We start from the raw sequence: 21,546 nt of genomic DNA on the forward strand, positions 1-21,546 counted from the left end.
GAACAGAAAAAAGCAGATATTTTTTTCCCATAGTGTGTAATCAGGAGGAAACAGGAATTTTAACCAAACAAGACATTTCAGCGGTTGTGTAACAGTAAACTGGCAGAGGAAATAAAAGCTGAGTTAGGTTTCGATTCCCAAATCTGTCTGAACTTTCAGAATAAAAGTTTTTCAGCTATAACAATCGAGAAATGCACATTTAGACTGTTTTTCTGCACTTATTTTCAGATTTTTTGCTGTTAGTAACTTATTTTGTTTATCCAGAATGTGCCAAAAACAATAAACCATCAGTTTTTCAGCTGTTTGCACATAAACTAAAAGAACTTGTGTATTCAAAAACACACAAAATAGTCTTTCACTTCAGCAAATTCAACTGGATTCATTTTAACTGAAAGGATTCCAGCGTCTAGAAGTCTCCCGGCACTGACGTGGTTAACATCAAGGAGCATCTGGATGGAACTTGAGGTGACTGTGGGGAAATTCAACACTGCGCAACCCAGTGTCTGCGCTTGAGCTGGGCAAAGAGTTACAAGGCAAAAAACCTCCAAACTGAAGTGGAAACATGCTGCAGCTCTTCCTATTGACCCTCAGCCTGTTGCCATGGATGCCAGGTATGACTGCTAAGGTCATCTGCTATGAAACCTTTGAAGCTGCAGATAATTGAGTAAAAACAGGATGATTACTTTGGCCTCCTCCCTTGATTAGGATGTTTTGGTAAATGTAATTTAAATGATGACGTTAGTCTTGCTTCTTGGTTGTTTTTTTTAGCTTAGAAGGAATTTTTCTTTTGTTTTCTTCCAAGTTCTGCTACTTTTTGCAACGATAAAATTCTCTTCAACATTTTGCCTTATTACTTTTTAGTGTTATGAAACAATTTTGAGAAAAAGGAATCAGAAAGGGAAATGGAAGTAGGAAGTGTGATGAGTCGGAGCACAAAAATCCACTTTCGCTATATTTTTCAGTAAATAAAGTCAATAAAGCTATTTGTTCTCTGCAGGTTTTAACCTAGTGGTTCAAGACCAATATGTGTTCTCTGGGAAAAGAGTTCAACCAAGTGTCAACAGTCCCATCTATTCTGCTTTTTGTCAGCGTTCCACTGTGAGGTCACCGTGGACGGCGAGTATTCGGTGCTGGAGGGGGGATCCCTCACCATCCCATGTCACTACGAGCCTAAATACGTTGGCAACGAGAAATACTGGTGTCAGGGGAAAACCAGGGAGTTCTGCACCATCTTAGCTCGGACTGACAACACTCGCTGCATGAATTTAGCTGTGGAGAAAGTGAGCATCTTTGACGACCCGGTCCAGCTGGTGTTTACCGTGACCATGAACGGCCTGAATGAAGAGGACTCCGGGTGGTATATGTGTGGCGTGGGGATCAAAACCTGGTGGTATCGTGACGATATCGGCTACACCTACATTGCTGTCATTCATGGTGAGAAATGGCGACACACATTCAGCTCATTATAACACCTCGAAACGCTTCGTCCACGCCGGTCATGTGACGCGTGTTAAAGATGCACATGTTATTGAAATATTGGTGCATTTTGTGGTACAACACCAAATTTGGCAAAGATGTACCTTAGGATCCTCTCTTTCAGGAAAGTGCGTTAGCCAATAAAAAAATCCACGTGTTTGAAACATATATAATGTCTATATTATAAATACTGTAGAACAGCATTCTATAAGTACCTCCTCAAGTTTAAAAAATGCAGTTTCTGCATGTGTATGCTACAGTCACAAAAACAACTGCCACCACGCCATGGGGAGGCATCGGCAGAATCTTCTAGATTTCACCCTGCCACCTGATTTTTGGAAAATTGTTGCAGTGGGCGGCTACCGTCCATATCAAGTGCCATCAGCCGCCAGTAAGTACCCTTGGGGTACATCAAAAAAGCTGGCCATTCAGTCTGTCACTGGACTGCCACCATGTGACCTTGAAATGGGCTGGGGAGGCCACTGACAGATGTCGCAACTTTGAAAGAAAATCGTTCGATTACCATAAAATGTTTTATTTTTTCTCAGAACCTCCTCTGGCCACTGCGTGGGCTGTTTAGGTGTGATCACTTGCCGAATTTGTTACAAAAATATTTTTGTAACAATTGTGTGTGTGGACGCCATCTTTAATAATTGCTGCCATTTTGGATTTTTCTCATGGCTAACAGGCTTTTCTGAAAGGGGATTGTAAGGTCTGAAATATCAACCTAACCGGCTCTGGTAATGGTGTTCATGCTGGATTACTAGTGCATGTCCGCCAGGTACAGTTGGAGTCTTGCAGGGAAATGTCAAATCGGAACATTTCCGGCTCCAGGCACTTTCTTTCACAGCTCTACTCTGAAAAACGAAAACTTGTGTCTTTTAATTCTGGCCGGGCACAAACTACAATTATCAATTTCTCCTTCACATCAGTTTACAAATGTTGGCAGTTCCGTGAATTGAATGGGATGCAAGTCATAATTCACAACCAAATCAAGTTTGATTTAGTTTAGCTGTCAACATGTATTCAATCGTATTGCCCTTTGTACGTAGAGCGTGAAAACACTCTTAAAAATGTGCACAGCTATGGGTGAATGCCAGAGTTTTAAATGCGGAAACCAGTAATGCATATTTACACACGTTTACTTAGACCTTTCATCAAAAGTGGCCGCTTGCTTTACGCCAGGATTTGCAGAGTTGTTTTCAAGCGACACAGAGGATGAGAGAATTCAGCGACATAAAGAGTTTAGTTGATTTGTTAGCGTCTTCTTGATGCTTTAGTTATCATTATTATTGTCTGTATGTTGGGCTAATGTACTAGATTCCTCCAATGTGTCATGAAGCTAAATAGGTTGATGCTGAAGCTGAAATTCGCAGATTTGCACTTTTATGTAGCCTTTCCATTGAACGCACGTGCGAACGTAGCAATACCGTTCTCACTCTGCTTTCCCATCATGTTTTCTCCAGGTTTGTCAGCTGTACACAGCCAAGTGAGTGGGGAGAAGGGGAGCAGTGTCACAGTTGAATGCGTCTACAGTGAGAGATTAAGGCATCTGAACTTCCTTTCTTTTATTCTTGTCATCCCTAAGTTTTCTGTTCCGACACAGGCAGATTTACAAACAGGCGCAGCTTTTCTAAAATTTCTAGCACCACCAGAGGATGGTGAGCACTAACAGACTCCCCCCGGGACTGCTTGCCAACAGAGACAGCGAGAAGATGTGGTTTCGAAGTGGAGACCTGAGATCCTGCCGATCAACGGGGTCTGAGGGGATCTACGAAGACTCCTCCGTGGTCATCAGAGATGACAGAATTGGGGCTTTCACCGTCACCTACAAAAAGCTGGAGAAAGGAGATACTGCTTGGTACTGGTGTTCTGCAGGGCAGCAAAAGACGCCAGTTCGCATCATGGTCAAGCCACCACCCACCACCAGTAAGATTTATCTTTTCAAATATTACATTTATGGTGCTAGCTGACTTGTTGACCATTAAATGGTCAACAAGCTGACATGGCTAGCTGACTTGACAGACCAATACGTGTTCTCTGGGAAAAGAGTTAAACCAAGTTTCAACATTCCAATTGTTTCCGGCTCAGACCTGTTCAACCTGATGCCCTCCGGGAGGCGCTACAGAGGCATCAGAAGCAAAACGAACAGACTAAAAAACAGCTTCTTTCCAAAGGCAATAACAATCCTCAATTACCAAATGCACAGATAATAAAAAAATAATAATAATAATAATATTCCTGTTTACTCTGTCCACAGTGTCAACTATCTACCTCTTTGCCACCTCTTGCACTTTGACATGTCTACGCACAGTTTTTCATACGCAATTTTGCACAATTATCTCGGCACTCTTCAGCACAGTTTACAGCTTATATTGCACACTTGTATATACTGTTTGTTTGCATGTTTGATTTTATTATATTACGATGTTTTCTTTACTACTTTTCCCTTCGTTACTGTTCTTGCACTGATGGAGATGCTTAAATCTCATCGTACTATGCACAATGACAATAAAGCCATTCTATTTCTGTTTCTATTTTAATACAGCACTCACAGAGGCACAGAGCCATTCCAGGGGAACGGTTAAATTCTGGTTTAAACCCCCCAATACTAAGTGTCACCCTTTTTTAGAGTGGTATCGCTCAGCTGGGGATTTGAACTTACAGCCTTCCAGTTTCAAGGCAAACACCAAGCTGGTCTCGTGACAGACCAATACGTGTTCTCTGGGAAAAGAGTTAAACCAAGTTTCAACAGTCCAATTGTTTCTGCGTTTTGTCAGCATTCCACTGTAAGGTCACCATGGACGGCGAGTATTCGGTGCTGGAGGGGCGATCCCTCACCATCCCATGTCACTACGAGCCTGAATACGTCAGCCACGTGAAATACTGGTGTCAGGGGAGAACCAGGGAGTCTTGCACCATCTTAGCTCGGACTGATGACGCTCGCAGCATCGGTCCAGCTGTGGAGAAAGTGAGCATCTTTGACGACCCGGTCCAGCTGGTCTTCACCGTGACCATGAACAACCTAAAGGAAGGAGACTCCGGGTGGTACATATGCGGCGTGGAGATTGGCAACTTGATGAATCGTGACGATATCGGCTACACCTACATTAATGTCATTCATGGTGAGAAATGGGGACACACATTCAGCTCATTATCCCAGCTTGAAAAGTCATGTAACGCCCGTCATGTGACGCGTGTTAAAAATGCACGTTATTGAAATATTGGTGCATTTTGTGGTACAACACCAAATTTGGCATACAGTAGATGTACCTTAGGATCCTCTCTTTCAGAAAAGTGGGTTAGCCAATAGAAAAATCCACGTGTTTGAAATATATATAATGTGTATATTATAAATACTGTATAACAGCATTCTATAAGTACCTCCTCAAGTTTAAAGATTGCAGTTTCTGCGTGTGTATGCTATATTCACAAAAACAACTGCCACCACGCCATGGGGAGGGATCCTCAGGATCTTCAAGATTTCACGCTGCCGCCTGATTTTTGGAAAATTGTTGCAGTGGCCATAAATGTAGATGGCGGCTGTCAATCAGTCAGGCGGGGTTGACGCGATTATGAAATCAGGCAATAGCTGGGTGGGCTGTGGCAACTGAATCGCCTGCCGGCAGCAGCTCCCATGTGTTCGGTAGCCGTCCATATCAAGTGCCATCAGCCGCCAGTAAGTAGCCTTGGGGTACATTAAAAAAGCTGGCCATTCAGTCTGTCACTGGACTGCCACTATGTGACCTCGAAATGGGTTGGGGAGGCCACTGACAGATGTCAACTTTGAAAGAAAATCGTTCGATTTCCATAAAATGTTTTATTTTTTCTCAGAACCTCATCTGGCCACTGCGTGGCCTGTTAAGGTGTGATCATTTCCCGAATTTGATGAAAAACAATTGTTACAAAAATATTTTTGTAACAAATTGAGTGTTCGGACACCATCTTTAAAAATAGCTGCCATTTTGGATTTACTCATGGCTAACAGGCTTTTCTGAAAGAGGGGATTCTAAGGTCTGAAATATCAAACTAACGGGCTCTGCTAATGGTGTTCATGCTGGATTTTTGCTACCCAATACTAGCGCATGTCCGCCATCTACAGTCGGAAGAGTCTTGCAGCGAAATGTCAAATCGGAACATTTCCGGCTCCAGACTTTTTCTTTCCCAGCTCTACTCTGATAAACGAAAACATGTCTTTTAATTCTGGCCAGACACAAACTACAATTATTAATTTCTCCTTCACACCAGTTTACAAATGTAAGGACTTCCGTGAATTGAATGGGATACCAGTCATACATCACAACCAAATCAAGTTTGATTTGGTTTAGCTGTCAACATGTGTTCAATCGTATTGCCATTTGTACTTACAGCGTGAAAACACTCTTAAAAATGTGCACAGCTATTGGTAAATGCAAGAGTTTTAAATGTGGAAGGCAGAAACGCATTTTTACACACATTTACTTAGACTTTTCATCAAAAGTGGCCGCTTGCTTTACGCCAGGATTTGCAGAGTTGTTTTCAAGCGACACAGAAGATGAGAGAATTCAGCGACATAAAGAGTTTAGTTGATTTGTTAGTGTCTGATGCTAAATAGGCATTGATATGTGCGATTGTAGAAACTTGCGTAGCTGTGTGTTGAAGATGAAATTCGCAGATTTGCGCTTTTATGTAGCCTTTCCATTGAACGCACGTGCGAATGTCGCATACCATTATCACTCTGCTTTCCCATCATGTTTTCTCCAGGTTTGTCAGCTGTACACAGCCAAGTGAGTGGGGAGAAGGGGAGCAGTGTCACAGTTGAATGCGTCTACAGTGAGAAATTAAGGCAACTGAACTTCCTTTCTTTTATTCATGTCATCCCTAAGTTTTCTGTTCCGACACATGCAGATTTACAAACAGGCGTAGCTTTTCTAAAATTTCTAGCACCACCAGAGGATTGTGAGCACTAACCGACTCCCCCCGGGACTTCCTGCCAACAGAGACAGCGAGAAGATGTGGTGTCGAAGTGGAGACCCGAGATCCTGCCGATCAACGGGGTCTGAGGGGATCTACGAAGACTCCTCCGTGGTCATCAGAGATGACAGAATTGGGGCTTTCACCGTCACCTACAAAAAGCTGGAGAAAAGAGATACTGCTTGGTACTGGTGTTCTGCAGGGGAGCAAAGGACGCCAGTGCGCATCATGGTCAAACCACCACCCACCACCAGTAAGATTTATCTTTTCAAATATTACATTTATGGTGCTAGCTGACTTGTTGACCATTAACAAAGCACTCTCAGAAGCACAGAGCCATTCCAGGGGAACAGTTAAATCCTGGTTTACCCCCCCTTAATATTGAGTGTTACCCTTTTTTAGAGTGGTATGGCTCAGCTGGGGATTTGAACTCACAACCTACCAGTTTTAGGGCAGACACCAAGCTGGTCTAATCCAAGACCAATACGTGTTCTCTGGGAAAAGAGTTTAACCAAGTGTCAACAGTCCAATTGTTTCTGCGTTTTGTCAGCATTCCACTGTAAGGTCACCGTGGACGGCGAGTATTCGGTGCTTGAGGGGGGATCCCTCACCATCCCATGTCACTACGAGCCTCAATACATCGGCAACGTGAAATACTGGTGTCAGGGGAAAACCAGGGATTCCTGCACCATCTTAGCTCGGACTGATGACGCTCGCAGCATCGGTCCAGCTATGGAGAAAGTGAGCATCTTTGACGACCCGGTCCAGCTGGTGTCCACCGTGACCATGAACAACCTAAAGGAAGGAGACTCCGGGTGGTACATGTGCGGCGTGGAGATCGGCAACACATGGAAAGCTGACGATATCGGCTACACCTACATTAGAGTCATTCATGGTGAGAAATAGGGACACACGTTCAGCTCATTAAAACAGCTCGAAACGCTACGTTCACACAGGTCATGTGACGCGTTTTAAAGGATGCACATGTTTTTGAAATATTGGTGCATTTTATAGTACAACACCAAATTCGGCATAGATTTACCTTAGGATCCTCTCTTTCAGGAAAGTGTGTTAGCCAATAGAAAAATCCACGTGTTTGAAATATAAATAATGCATATATTGTAAATACTGTATAACAGTAATCTGTAAGTACCTCATTTATATATTTTTTTCTGTTTCGTCCCTACGGGGTCACGGGGCTGACGAAGCCTATCCTGGCCACTTACAGGCGAAGGCAGGGGACTGCCTGGTCTGGTCGCCAGTCTGTCGCATGGCCACATATTACACATCCATTTCACTCTCACGCTCACACCTGTGGACAATATAGAGTTGCCAGTTGACATATGTAGCATGATTTTGGTACCTATAAGTACCTCCTTAAAAGGCTTTAAAGGCTGCAGTTTCAGTATGTGTATGCTACAGTCACAAAAACAACTGACATCACGCCATGAGGAGGCATCAGCAAAATCTTCAAAATTTCACGCTGCCATCTGATTTTTGGAAAATTGTTGCCGTAGCCAAAAATGTAGATGCTGGATGAGCTAATTTACCAGATTCCTACAATTTTCATGAAGCTAAATAGGTTGATGCTGAAGCTTAAATTCGCAGATTTGCGCTTTTATGTAGCCTTTCCATTGAACGCGCGTGCAAATGTTGCATACCGATCTCACTCTGCTTTCCCATCATGTTTTCTCCAGGTTGGTCAGCTGTACACAGCCAAATGAGTGGGGCGGAGGGGAGCAGTGTCACAGTTAAATGCGTCTACAGTGAGAGATTAAGGCATCTGAACTTCCTTTCTTTTATTCATGTCATCCCTAAGTTTTCTGTTCCGACACATGCAGATTTACAAACAGGCGCAGCTTTTCTAAAGTTTCTAGCACCACCAGAGGATTGTGAGCACTAACACCCACGGGTCTTCCTGCCAACAGAGACAGCGAGAAGATGTGGTGTCGAAGTGGAGACCCGAGATCCTGCCGATCAACGGGGTCTGAGGGGATCTACGAAGACTCCTCCTTGGTCATCAGAGATGACAGAATTGGGGCTTTCACCGTCACCTACAAAAAGCTGGAGAAAGAAGATACTGCTTGGTACTGGTGTTCTGCAGGGCAGCAAAGGACGCCAGTGCGCATCATGGTCAAACCACCACCCACCACCAGTAAGATTTATCTTTTCAAACATCACATTTATGGTGCTACTACCTGACTTGCTAACCAGCACTCACAAAAGCACAGAGCCATATGGGGTGATTTCTCAGTAATATGTCACTAAAAAGTCAGACTTTAGAAAAAGAAGACATATATATTATAATTATTTATAATTATACTGTTTTGTTGTTGTTGCTATAATTTAAACATAAACATGAAGAAAAAAATAATTCAAAATATAAAATAGTTGACAAAAAATAGTTGTCAAAAGCTCATATAATTTCCTTTCAAAATAAAAGACCCCATGCGTATATGTCGTTTCATCGCTGCCATAAAGTGAAAGAGCGTAAAGACAACTGAGCGGGTGTATTCAGGAACTGAGTGAGTGAACCTCACAACCGCGCAGGCGCAATTCTACCCGAGCGACCCCGCATTTTATAACTGCAGGCTTGCAATCCTAAATGAGCGGGGATCCTGCACGGGCAATTCCTCTTTGCACCCTCACCTGGATATAAAGTGTTAAGGGGGCGTTTTTGTCAGATGGGGGCAGTATTCAGGGGTGTATTTGTCACTTGGGGGCAGTAAACTTGCTGGTTGATCTGATTGGCCGAAATTTGCATGTCAAGTCCTGCAAAGGCAAGGCAAGGCAAGGCAACTTTATTTGTATAGCACAATTCATAGACAAAGTAATTCAAGGTGCTTCACAAAACAGAAAAAATGCATTAAAATCACAATACATCATACAAATAATCAACGTAAAATTTACTTTAAAAGAAAAGAAAAAAATTGAAAATTGATTTAAAAAGAAAGGAAAGGAAAGAAAAGTGCAGATAGGACCTTTCAGTCATATACACGGCTAAACAGAAATGTTTTAAGTCTAGATTTGAACATGAACACAGAAGAGGCCTGTCTTACGACTTCAGGGAGGCTGTTCCAGATTTTAGCTGCAGAATATTGAAACGCTGATTCCCCTTGTTTAGTTCTGACTCTGGGAATCAACAGGAGGCCGGCCCCTGAGGTCCTCAGAGTACGAGATGGTTCATACGGCACTAACATGTCAGAGATGTACTTTGGTGCTCGGCCATGGAGAGACTTGTACACAAGCAGAGCTGCTTTGAAGTCTATTCTTTGAAGTACAGGGAGCCAGTGCAGAGACCTGAGCACAGGACTAATGTGATCATACTTCCTGGTTCTGGTCAGGACTCGAGCAGCAGCATTCTGGATGTACTGAAGCTGTTTTACATCTCGTTTGGAGAGGCCGGTGAGCAGGCCGTTACAGTAGTCTAACCTACTGGAGACAAATGCATGAATAAGTATCTCCAGGTCTGGCTTTGACACTATGTTTTTGATTTTGGCAATGTTTTTCAGATGGTAAAATGCCGTTGGTTTTACTGACTTGATGTGGCTGTTAAAGTTCAGGTCAGAGTCCATGATTACCCCTAGATTTCTGACTTGATTTGAGGGTTTAAGAGACAGATAATGAAGGTAGCTGCAGACACTTTCTCTTTGTTTCTGTGGGCCAAAAATAATAACTTCAGTCTTGTTTAAGTGTAGCTGGAGAAAGTTGTTCTGCATCCACGCACTGATCTGTTGGAGGCAGTGGCTGAGTGAATCCACTGGCCCATATTCACCTGTTGTCAGTGACACATAGATCTGAGTATCATCTGCATAGTTGTGATAAGATATGTTATTTCTGCGTATTAACCGCCCTAGTGGCAGCATGTAGAGGTTGAACAGAAGGGGTCCCAGCATCGATCCCTGGGGCAGACCACAAGTCAAGGCCATGTAGTCTGAGACACAACTCCCAATTTCAACAAAGTATTTCCTGTCTTCTAGATAAGACTTGAGCCAAATTAGGGCAGATCCAGAGATGCCAACCCAGTCTTGGAGTCTGTGCAAAATGATCCCATGATCAACAATATCAAAGGCAGCACTCAGGTCTAGCAGGATTAAGACAGAGAGTTTGCCATCATCAGTGTTCAGGCGGATGTCGTTGGTTACCTTGATAAGAGCAGTTTCTGTGCTATGATGGGGTCTAAAACCTGACTGGAAAACATCAAATGAATTGTTTAATAGGAGAAAGTCAGTGAGCTGTTGGTAGACAACTTTTTCAAGGACTTTTCCTAAAAATGGCAGATTAGAGATAGGTCTGTAATTATTCAGTACAGTGGGATCAAGACCGCTCTTCTTCAGGAGGGGTTTAATGACTGCAGTTTTTAAGGCCTCTGGGAATATTCCAGATTGAAGAGACATGTTAACTATTTGAGTAATTGGTGGCAACACACTGTTCAGGACAGACTTTGGAAATCTAGTGGGTAACACATCAAGGCAGCATGTAGACGAGCTCAGACGGGTGATGGTCTCTTGGACAGTTTAGTCAGTGACAGGTACAAAGTGAGTCAGCTTAGAGTGAGTAGGTGGCCGTTGGATAGTTATGTGTTTTGGAGTTGATGGCTTTTTTAATGCCCTGAACCTTGTCATTACATTAAAATACAGCAAACTCATCACATTTAGGTGTGCAAACCAGTTCTATTGGTAGCTGGGTTGGAGGGTTAGTTGATCTGTTTACTGTTGTGAACAGGTTACGAGAGTTCCTGCTGCAACTTCCAATGATTTCAGAGAAGTACCTTTCCCTTGTTCTGCATAAGATCTGGTTGTAAGCGTACAACTCCCCCTTATACATTCCATAATGAACCTGGAGTTTTGACCTGCTCCACTTTCGCTCAGCTCTGCGGCACTGTTGTTTCTGTGCCCTGACTAGATCATTGTTCCTCCAGGGAGCTTTCTGTCTATGTTTTCTCAATTTAACCTTCATAGGGGCAATGGCATCCAGAACATTCAAGATGCTAGAAGTAACAGAATTCAGCATTTCATCAACATTGGCACCAGATGCGTTTTCAGGGTTTATCATTTCTACAAACTGTGCCCTAGTGCTCTCATTTATTTGTCTCATTTGGACAACTGCAGGGCCAGGCGGTGGTTTGGGAGCAACAGACAGGTCAAAGAATGCACAAAAATGATCAGAGAGGGCGACATCAACCACACTGACATTGTAAATAATAACCCCCTTTGTGATGAGCAGGTCCAGAGTGTGCCCTCTGCTGTGGGTGGGGCAACTCACATGACACACTGAATTAGATCAAAGGTTTCAAGGACAGCATTGAGCCCTTTTGCATTTCTGTCATTGACATTATCAACATGCACATTAAAATCACCTGTAATGACTAGACCATCAAAGTCTGTGCACACAACTGAGAGCATTTTAGTGAAATCATCAAAGAAACTTTGGCTGTGCTGAGGAGGTTTGTACATTACTATGCAGAGTAAGGGAGGAGTTTGTTTTAACTCAATCTTAAAGGACACATACTCAAATGATGAAAACACACCAAATGATAGTCTGTGGGTTGCACTATTATCTCTGAACAGTGCAGAAATGCCTCCACCGTTTTTATTTTCTCGTATTTCCGATTCATGTTTGTAGTTGGGGGGAGTTGATTCGACTAGAGCTATGTTTCCTGTGTTTCTGTCAAGCCATGTTGTCAAGCCTCTAGAGGCGCGCAGGGGAGGTCGAGTTGAGGGTAGTTTGGGTGATGGACCAGGAGGAGCGGGAGCTGGATGGGATTTGGGTGAACGATGGAGGGGGCGTGTTGGAGGAGGTTTGGATGAGGGACGTGTTGGAGGGACTTTGGGTTAAGGATAAGGAGGGGGCGCTGGAGGGGTAGGAGAGCTCCTGTGTGGTGTGAGGCTCACAGGTGTTAGGGGAGCCATCTTAATTCCTGACTTAATGAGGCCATCAAAATGGCTAGGTAGGGTCATCGGTGAAAGTGGGGGGGCGAAAAGGAAAGTGAGTCTTCACTGGGAGTAGATGTAGCGGTGGGCGCCCACAGCTGGTCAGATGGTGGTATTTTTGGGGCCAAATCTGGTGGTTGTTCTTGTGGTTCTGCAGCTGGGTCCTTAGCTGGCGGTAGTTGTTGTGGTAGTTGTTGTGGTGCTGGTGCAGCTGAGTCCTTAGATGGAGGTGGTTGTGGTGGTGGTGCTGCCGGATCCAAGTCTTTGATCGGTGGTGGTGGAGGTAGTTTTTGTTGCCGTTGTGCTGTGATTCCTGGGACATTGGCTCGGTCCTTCCTTACTGCCTTTTCAGGGCCTTGGCCTCTATGCCCCAGAGCGTGGAGGAGGTTCTTCATTAACTCTCTTGCTCCACCTCTGTTCAGGTGTGGGCGCCTCTTCCCATGAATAGGTCCTTTCGCTGCCAGAATATATTGAAGTTCTCAATGTAATGGAATCCTCTGGAAGCACACTCTGGAGAGCCAATTGTTCAGCTGAAACAGATGGCTGAACTTGAGTGACACCCTATCAATGTTAGGAAGAGGTCCACTGATGAATGCTTCAACCTCTACTTTGTCAATCTCTCCAAATAACTTCATGAAGTCTTTTTTCAAACGTTCAGATTGTTCTTTTTTGATATCAACAGCACCTACATGGATGATTATTCGTTTAACTCCTTGGTACAAGACTTTAGATAAGAGTCCTGTAATCACTGGAACAGTAGAACTCGGGCAACATAAAGTTTGCATTTATTTCCTTGGTCTTGGGTCGTTGGTTAACATTTTAATCCAGGTTACATCTGTCGTATATTTCTTTTAAAGCCTCTAACGCAAACAGGGGTGGCGAACAAGTTTGACACAAAGAGACGAAATTTCTAACTATGATAGTCAAAGAGCAACACCACGCACTGACCTGCCAGACATACACACACAGACACGCAATTTAAGCCATTTTATTTCCAACAACACACTCCTTCATTTACAATACTACAGTACTGGATTAAACGGCGCAGCTTCAGTTATGAGTGTTTTTTTTTCTGTATTTAACGTATCAGTAAAACGTGCATGCTCGTGTTAAGTTCTACAGACCAAAAGTAACTCGCCTCTTAACAAAAAGAGTGAACTACAAATGCATTTCTGAAGAAAAAAGATATTTTTTTGCCTTTTCATTAGAATTGTTTGCTTCAAGCTGTGAAGTGCAAACTCTGTGAAACACCATTCTGTAAAAATCAATAATCTCACAAAAAAGAATAAATGTCTAATGAAGACTTGTCAGAATATTCTTGTTACAATAAATATTTTGTAGGAAAGTCAATCTTTATTTTATCTTTTTGCATACAGTAAACCCTTGTTTTTCGCGGGGGTTACATTCCAAAAAGAACACGGGATAGGCAAAATCCGTGAAGTAGAAACCTCTGTTTTTTTTACAATTATTATACAATTAAATACTCTATTATACATTGAAAAGAAAGAACAAACCAGTTTACAGGCTCAAGCATTTGTTTCACAAATAAAAGTACTTTAGAAACAAATAACTTCTGTACTGTACTGTCAAATAATAATTTTAATCATCAATGTGAACAGAAGGCTTCAAATCGCAGAGATTAGCCCCGCCCACCGCGACCCTAGTTTTGGATTAAACGGGAGAAAATTTAAAATGATTATGAGAAAAATACAAAGTACAGTCAGACAAATAGTAACTCAGGTGTATTTCACTGCTCTTCAGACTGAGCCGCTGCATCCTGACTCCGCTCTGCAGTGATTTCTTCTTTTGAAGCCCGCGGTGCAGGTGTGTTTGTTCGGGAGAAGGAATAAATACACAAATATATTCTACAAACAGCAGTGACCGTACTATGAATGAATCAAATGTTAGCGCTGATGTGGCACTCTAATACGTAACCGACGCCATCACCGAAACGCGCAGTGAAATCACAGCATTAATTCTTACCGGCTGCCTCCATTTTTACTTTTTTGTTTTATGTTTTTTTATATTTTCTTTTCTCTGTTTTTTATTTACTGCAAAAATAAATACTTGAAATATAGATTTTCTTTCAGTTTGACCTAACAGTCACCAAACCTTCTGTACTGACTAATCATGACCTTATTATCATACTATAAATAAAGATTATGTCAATAGTTCACTTTGTTTATTTTTAGGAATTTTTCATATTTACAAATGGATCAGATTTGGTCAAAAATCCTCAATAGCTCTGAAGATGCTAGAATTTTCAACATAATTTTTATTGTAGTAGGAAAATAAGGTCATAATTAGTCAGAACAGGAAGTTTGTGTCAGTAACTACAGCATCTTCAAAGCTATTGAGGATTTTTGACATATCTGATCAATTTCTTAATATGAAAAATTCTTAAAGATAAACAAAGTGAATTAACGACATAATCTTTGTTGCAGTAGGACAATAAGGTCATCATTAGTTAGAACAGGAAGTTTGGTGAAAGAAGCTTTAGTATCTTTAGAGCTATTGTGCACATTATGATTCATTTATCTATTACATTTTAAAAAGTATATGCAATAAAATAAAGTAGAGATAGACTTTCTCACAAAATTCAGCATAATAATAATAATGTAGCATGATTATGCTGACGAGTCTTCATTACCAGTTCATATAAATATATGTGACAGACAGGGCTGTGGGTGGTGGTTTGTCCCTCATGGTATTCCATAGTTTAACATTCATGGCCAGCACCTGTCTGTTGAGCTGCGATTGGCTCACAAGGCCGATAAATAGCAGCAGTGGGAGTTCCATCTAGATGCTGGTTTCCTGGTTTGGCCTTGGTGGGTGATCTTGACATGTGGACCTTTTTTTTACTAAAGCTTTTAATCATTGAGTCCTTTTACTAAAGTTTTTGAGCATTTGAGTTTGCAACATTTTAAATTCTATTTATATTAACAGGTGGTGGCATGAGTTCTGACCCTGGGGCATGAGAGGTAATATAAGGGTTTGTAAAACATGTGTGTCCCAGGGGAGAACTAACTTATTATTCTTTTTCCAGCAGAGTTGCCACTGCTGTTTTGCTTGTAGTGTTTTTAGTCAATGTTTTTAGTCATTGTTTTTAATGTTTTTTTTAACCAACCTTGACACCCTTGCTTTTATCCATTTTTAAACTGTTTTGTGCTCATTTTAGTAACTTGGTGGCTGGACCTGGCTGAAGGTGGCTGCCTCCTCCTTTTATCCTTATGGTAGCTGGTGGGTGCCATACGTGGTGTTGTGTAAGGGGGACCCCCCCCCCCCCCCCTGTGTTCGGCCCATAAATTGGTGGTGTCGTGCTCAGGTGCACCTCTTCTGTTTTGTATTTTCTTTTAATCACTGTTTGGGTTGTGGTGTGTTTTTGTGTGCATTTGGGCCCTGAGCAGGTACTCCTGGTGAGGGTTTGGATCAGAGATCTCCCTTGGTGGTGTTTGGGGCTACCCACCGGTGCAGTGGGGCTGAGGTGATCTGGAGGCAACCGCCCTCATTCAGTGTTGGAGTGCAGTCCAACTGTCTGAGTTTATTTTAACCTTTTTTTATGGAACTTGTGTCAAGTTTTTAATAAATTGTATATTTTTAACCACTAAGAAATCCAGTCTCCATTTGGTGTGCAAATGTAAGAGGGCATTCGGTCACATATATATGGAAGCTCTGAGCTGCCACTGCGAAAAATATTTTTTGGAACAGCTTCTCGTAATAACGAGAAAGTATCTCGTTATAACGTGATACGTTTCTCGTAATAACGAGAAACTTATCTCGTTATTACGAGAAACCTATCACGTTATAACGACATACTTTCTCGTAATAACGACATAGTTGTTTACAGTAAAACGTCATCTTCTCGCGGGACATTTCATTCTCGTCTTGATGACCTGTGGGAAAAGATGGAGAATCAGCGGGAGCCTCTTTATTCCTTTTTAAGGGATAGAAATGTGTCAGAGGACAGAATTTCCACCATGAGGAATGACAAAGTAAGTTATACTTATGAAAAACATAGTTTACGTGAGTTTCATATCGATTTAATTTATTTTTTTGTTACTGAATGAGGCACAGCGAGCTTCTTCTAACTCCAGCGACAACGTTCACCGAACGCACACACACCCACAGGTAGACCCCGCCCCCCCCTCTCTCACCAGTCATCAGCCCACCGCTGATTGACACACACTGTGGTCTAGCATCTTGCAGAAAGAGGGGGGCGCCGGCCACCTGCAGCTCTGTCCAAACTCTGGGTCGTTACAGTATGTAATGTTTTAGAGTTGCAGGGTATAACTCTCTTCAGTATGGACGTGCTGTGTTAACGTCTTTTATTAACATAACTGGTAGCAATCGCTTTTAACAGAAGGCTTCGTGCTTCGTTCATATCCCATAATGCATTATTCTTATTGTCAATACATCTTTACCGTAACGGAGATGCATTCGAGTGCAGTAGGATAAACGTATATCAAGATATTACAAAGTACACCTCGATTAATGCTGTTATCCTAAGCTAATCATAGCGTATACTTTTATCCTGCAGAAATGACGAGTTGAGCATGATTATTTACAATTTATTAGGTGTCAACATCAAGCAGTTAATGTAGAACTTTATGTTGATAGCATTCATGAGCAAGTGAGTGAAAACTATTTTATTATTGGCTTCATCATGACATAAGAAGCCATGCCAACTAGTTATGTTTGATATTATGTGTAAAAACCACAACTGGAGCAAAAGCGCGTCCTGGTGGTGTGATGCACGTAGTGTAGCTCCAGATAGTCACAAACTGTCTTGATGCTTCTTGATGAATATGTTGCGTATACAATCCTACTTTTTTTTAAGGTACAGTAAACCACTGTTTAGTCCAGTTTAAAACAATTACTTTTACCATGAATAACTAATAATAAATTGTTTCTGTAGATTGACATATCAGTTATTGGAAGCATGGATGATGACAGCTTGGCCACCTACGTTCCAATCTACGGTGACAGGATTGCCACACGAAGGTTTTGCTCTGAATATAAAAAGAAAGGTGAGAGAGATGCACAACGCCAGTCATTGCTTCAAAAACTAAAAAGAAAGATGGGATTTGACACACAACCAGAAGGCCCTGACCATGGAGAACATGATACAACTCAAACACATCCAAGGGCATATTTGAAGAACAACAAGCTGGCTGTGAGAAAGACCAGAAAGGTTGAGTTAGGATGGATACACGAAGGAAAGCAGCTACGCAAGAAAAATGGAGGTGGAACAAGGAGAATAGATTTGCCAAAGGAAGCAAAAAAGGCTGACATTTTAAGCATTGCAAAGGAACTATTTTTTCCAAATGGAAGATCTAAAAAGGGACAACTGGAGGATTTTACTTTTGATATTTTAGATTATCAAGAGGATGCAGTATTAGATGAAAACACCACAGTAGGAGAACTTTATTCCCTGCTAAAAATGGGAACGTTAAGATTTTATCTTTGCACAAGAGAACGGAAGGAATCAAGAATCCCAGAAATCAGTATTCCAGATGACCGCATGGACCACGATGAGCCAGAGGATGAAAACAGCTCCTCATATTCATCTAACTTCTCAGAGGTCCTGATAGGTCCTCACACTGGTGAACCTCTGGCATGGCAACTGGAAGACACTCTGCCCATTTCATCAAGTGATGAAGGGGAATCTGTGAGTCTTAATCTTACTTCAGCCACCCTGAACTTAAGTTCTGTGAACCAGTTTGTCTCAAACAACTCTGCACCAACGATAGCTACCTCCACTGAAGAGCCTGAACCTGCTCTTATGCTCCCACCATCTGCTGTGTCTATTTTGTCAAGTTATGAAGGAGACTCGGCAGTTCTTCTGATTCCTTCTTCTGCCCTTGAGCTGGCAAGTCAAAGCAATATCACAACCAGTGATGTGCCATCTACATCCAGTGTTACTGAGCAGCCTGCATCTACCTCTGTGTCCCACATACCTAGTATGACTTCATCAGATAATGAAGCACACAGTAATACTGAGCTGTCCGGATATGACACGATTAATGTTAACATTAAACTTCATAGGACAATGCTTATGGATGAACTGATAACACAGTTCAAAGATCCCAGCTTGCTCACCTGTCCTTTAAAATTTAGTTTTATCGATGAAATAGGAGCAGATGCAGATGGAGTTTCTAGAGATGTCTATTCTGCTTTCTGGACAGAGTTTTTAGACAGTGCTGCTGAAGGGCAAGACATGAGAGTTCCATTACTTTCCCCAAAGTGGCAGGAGGAAGAATGGAAATCTGTTGGACGGATCCTTGTAAAGGGGTTCCTAGACCATGGCTATTTCCCAAGCCGCCTTGCACCAGCTTTCACAGTGGCGCTGGTTTTTGGTGAGCACTTGGTGTCACCTGACTTGCTATTTGAGTCACTCCTCTTTTACATCAGTCCAGAAGAGAGAGATCTTGTGAACAAGGCTTTGCTGGAGGATCTTCTTGGTGAAGAGCATGAGGAACTGCTTGATTTATTAGATCGTGTGGGTGCTAAATTTATCCCAACAAGAGAAAACTTGAAAGCTGTGCTTTTAAATGTTGCACATAAGCTGATCATTCAACAGCCAAAATATGCTCTTGATAAAATGTCAGAAGTTGCAAGAACAACATTTGCACATGTCTTCAAGAGCCAACTAAAAATTCAAGAAATGTATGAAAACATGAAACCTACAGCAAGAAAGGTTCTGAAATTATTAGATGCTAATCCTACTACACAAGCTGAGAGCCAGAGTCTGAGGTACTTACAGCAGTACATCAGAGGACTTGATCAGGCAGGTCTCAGAAGGTTTCTGCGATTTACAACTGGCTCAGATGTGCTTTGTGTTACCAAAATCGAAGTTCTCTTCACACCCTTAGATGGAGTAGCACGGCGGCTAGTAGCACATACATGTGGTCCAGTTCTGGAGCTACCTTGGACATACTTGTCCTTCCCAGAGCTGCGTGTGGAGCTCGACTATATACTGAGCAGCAACAGCTGCTATGTTATGAACATTGCGTAATATTAAAAATAAGGTGCCTGTTGAAATCTTTTTTTTATGTTGAAATGTTTCACAGAAATAACAGAAATGTGCACAAATAAATCTAAAGTGTTTTGGTAACGTTTTGGTTATTACTATGTAACATATTCCAAAAGAAGTTTTTTTTATTTGAAGTAAGAATAGAGACAATATCAGGAGAATGTACAAATGCGATGTACCACTGTAAAATTCATATTCAACAGTTTTTGTTATTGATGCCAATGGAAAAGAATCACTTATTGAGAAGGAAGACTGGTTAAAAGAATACTGTGAAAGACGAGCATTTGAGGTAACATTAACACTGTTCATAAAAAGATTTCCAAGTTAAGCAGGTTAAGCTTGAAGAATGCATCTACATATCTTTTTTTCTTTTTACAGGGCAGTATTATATGTTATATTCCTTTCTGGTTTGATGTGCATTAAGCACAATGATGTCCTGGTTCACAACAAAAGTATTTATTTTTGTACTCGTTTTTAATGTATGTGAAGTTTCTCATGTTCACTTTTGAGATTTGGTTTTTCAGATTTAAAACATATCTGCTCTACAGTTTTGCACTTTGATGGAGAGAACCTCCTCCCAATAGGACATTTTAGAGCACTTGTTAAATGAACATTTTGTTTACCATGTCAAAGCACATGTAGCAAGATTTCTGAAAGTTATGAGGAAAAGAACAAAATTGTTGGTTTGATCACCCAAATTGTTTATTTTGTGATGATTAAAACATTACACATTCAACATAATGAGTCCTTGATTTTTCAACTTTTTATCATAGCTGCATTTCCAGATTAGTTATCAGTTTAAAACTGACCTCAGTCACCAAGTACAGAGAACTTTAAGGGTAGTTGTTGTGTTAGACATAATGAAAAGTATATTTTATGTATTTACTGAGGTGGGGTGTGGTTTATAAATTAAATTTGAATAGGTTGTGTACTGTATTATAGATTCAACATTTTTAATGACATTTTCTAAATTGTTCTCCAACATGTACACTTAAATGTATATTATGTAGAATTTACATATCTAAATATCTTACACATTTATGAGAAAACTGAGTAAACCTAGATCCATATCTTACTAACATTCCACTACTCTTATGTCATAGCATTTTTTCAGTCATACACAACAGCAAAAAGTTTCAAGTTCTGTAAACAAAATATATGAAGGTGCATGAAAGGACAATATGACACCAATTATGAGTACGCAGAAGTTGATTGTAAAGAAAGCAGGAAACTGTTGATTTGAACCAGTGTTACACGTCTGACAGGTTTGAACGTATGGAAGCTCTTAAAAATAGATACAGTTCAATTGCTTCATTTGGTGTGGTCGGTGCATGAAGACAGTTTTCTGCCATCAGGAGGCAGGATAGTGAGAAGACGGTTTCATCACATGTGTCTGGTCCCCTCTGAAGACAATATGCTTTGCAAGTTGCCACTGCTTGCTCGGAAACTTGCTTCAAATAATCTTGTCCACCAAAAAGCTGCGGGAGGGTATACATCATGCATGGTCGGCCACTTGGAGCAATCGCATTTCTGCTCTGACGAATGATGTGAGTGTTCCATAAATGAACAACATTTTGAAGCTCTTCCTGAAAGGGAAGCAAAAACAAACATGTTTATACATTACATATCCCTTATTTAAAAGCATTTCCTTATCATATATTATTTTCTCTCTCAAATACATGTACACACCTCAATGATCTTCAAACAGCTGAAAAGAATCAGCTGCTTGTCCAAGAAGTCCCCAGTGAAATCATCTGAATCCTTCAGTTTTTGAAAAACGTTAATCCAGTACTGTGCATGGTGTTTCCTTAAGAAAGCCCACCAGCTCTCTATTCGCTGATTGTGGGTACTGGATCCTAAAATGAAGCAATTTCTGGTAAAGCTGTCATCATTATCAAGGCGTAAAAATCTTTGAATGTCTTCCATTGTACCGTTCTCTGTCCCCATGTCTGTACGGACTCTGGCTGCAGTACCACCTCTTTTCTCAACTTCTGAAATGAAATATCCAGCAATAATTTTAGGATTACTGTTTGTAGAGTATGCATGAAGCCAGATAACCATTCTGGAAAACCCATCCACAGCCCCATTCAGACAAATTCCATATGGTTTCAGTTTATCATAAGAGTCCACATGCCAAATAAAGTTTGGTCC

At 41.5% G+C, this 21,546-nt stretch overlaps 1 protein-coding gene and 1 long non-coding RNA gene across 2 annotated transcripts; both read left to right on the plus strand.

Annotated features, from left to right (window-relative positions):
* The first annotated feature begins 489 nt into the window (after positions 1 to 489).
* On the plus strand, positions 490 to 8,557 carry LOC101165672 (polymeric immunoglobulin receptor-like). The gene is made up of 8 exons (XM_078935529.1): positions 490 to 611; positions 1,090 to 1,434; positions 2,943 to 3,405; positions 4,257 to 4,601; positions 6,220 to 6,301; positions 6,456 to 6,682; positions 6,980 to 7,324; positions 8,127 to 8,557. Exons 3-8 carry the CDS (start codon positions 3,135 to 3,137, stop codon positions 8,330 to 8,332), a joined length of 1,476 nt encoding a protein of 491 aa, XP_078791655.1. The 5' UTR covers positions 490 to 611; positions 1,090 to 1,434; positions 2,943 to 3,134; the 3' UTR covers positions 8,333 to 8,557.
* Positions 8,558 to 16,093: 7,536 nt separating this feature from the next.
* Positions 16,094 to 20,131, plus strand: LOC111949100 (uncharacterized). Its single transcript, XR_013650762.1, has 2 exons — positions 16,094 to 16,354; positions 17,278 to 20,131. It is a non-coding gene; the product is annotated as an uncharacterized LOC111949100 (long non-coding RNA).
* Positions 20,132 to 21,546: the final 1,415 nt, after the last annotated feature.

This window comes from Oryzias latipes, chromosome 17 (assembly GCF_053564925.1).
Source record: "Oryzias latipes strain Hd-rR chromosome 17, Olatipes_Hd-rR_3.1".
Classification (NCBI taxonomy): domain Eukaryota; kingdom Metazoa; phylum Chordata; class Actinopteri; order Beloniformes; family Adrianichthyidae; genus Oryzias; species Oryzias latipes.

Bases quoted from the DNA above. Each gene is read 5' to 3' on its own strand.
- LOC101165672 (XM_078935529.1), top strand. From the start codon at position 3,135: ATGGTGAGCACTAACAGACTCCCCCCGGGACTGCTTGCCAACAGAGAC. The intron at 4,602-6,219 runs GTGAGAAATGGG...TGTTTTCTCCAG, and splicing joins CTACATTAATGTCATTCATG to GTTTGTCAGCTGTACACAGC. The intron at 6,302-6,455 runs GCAACTGAACTT...TCCTGCCAACAG, and splicing joins GTCTACAGTGAGAAATTAAG to AGACAGCGAGAAGATGTGGT.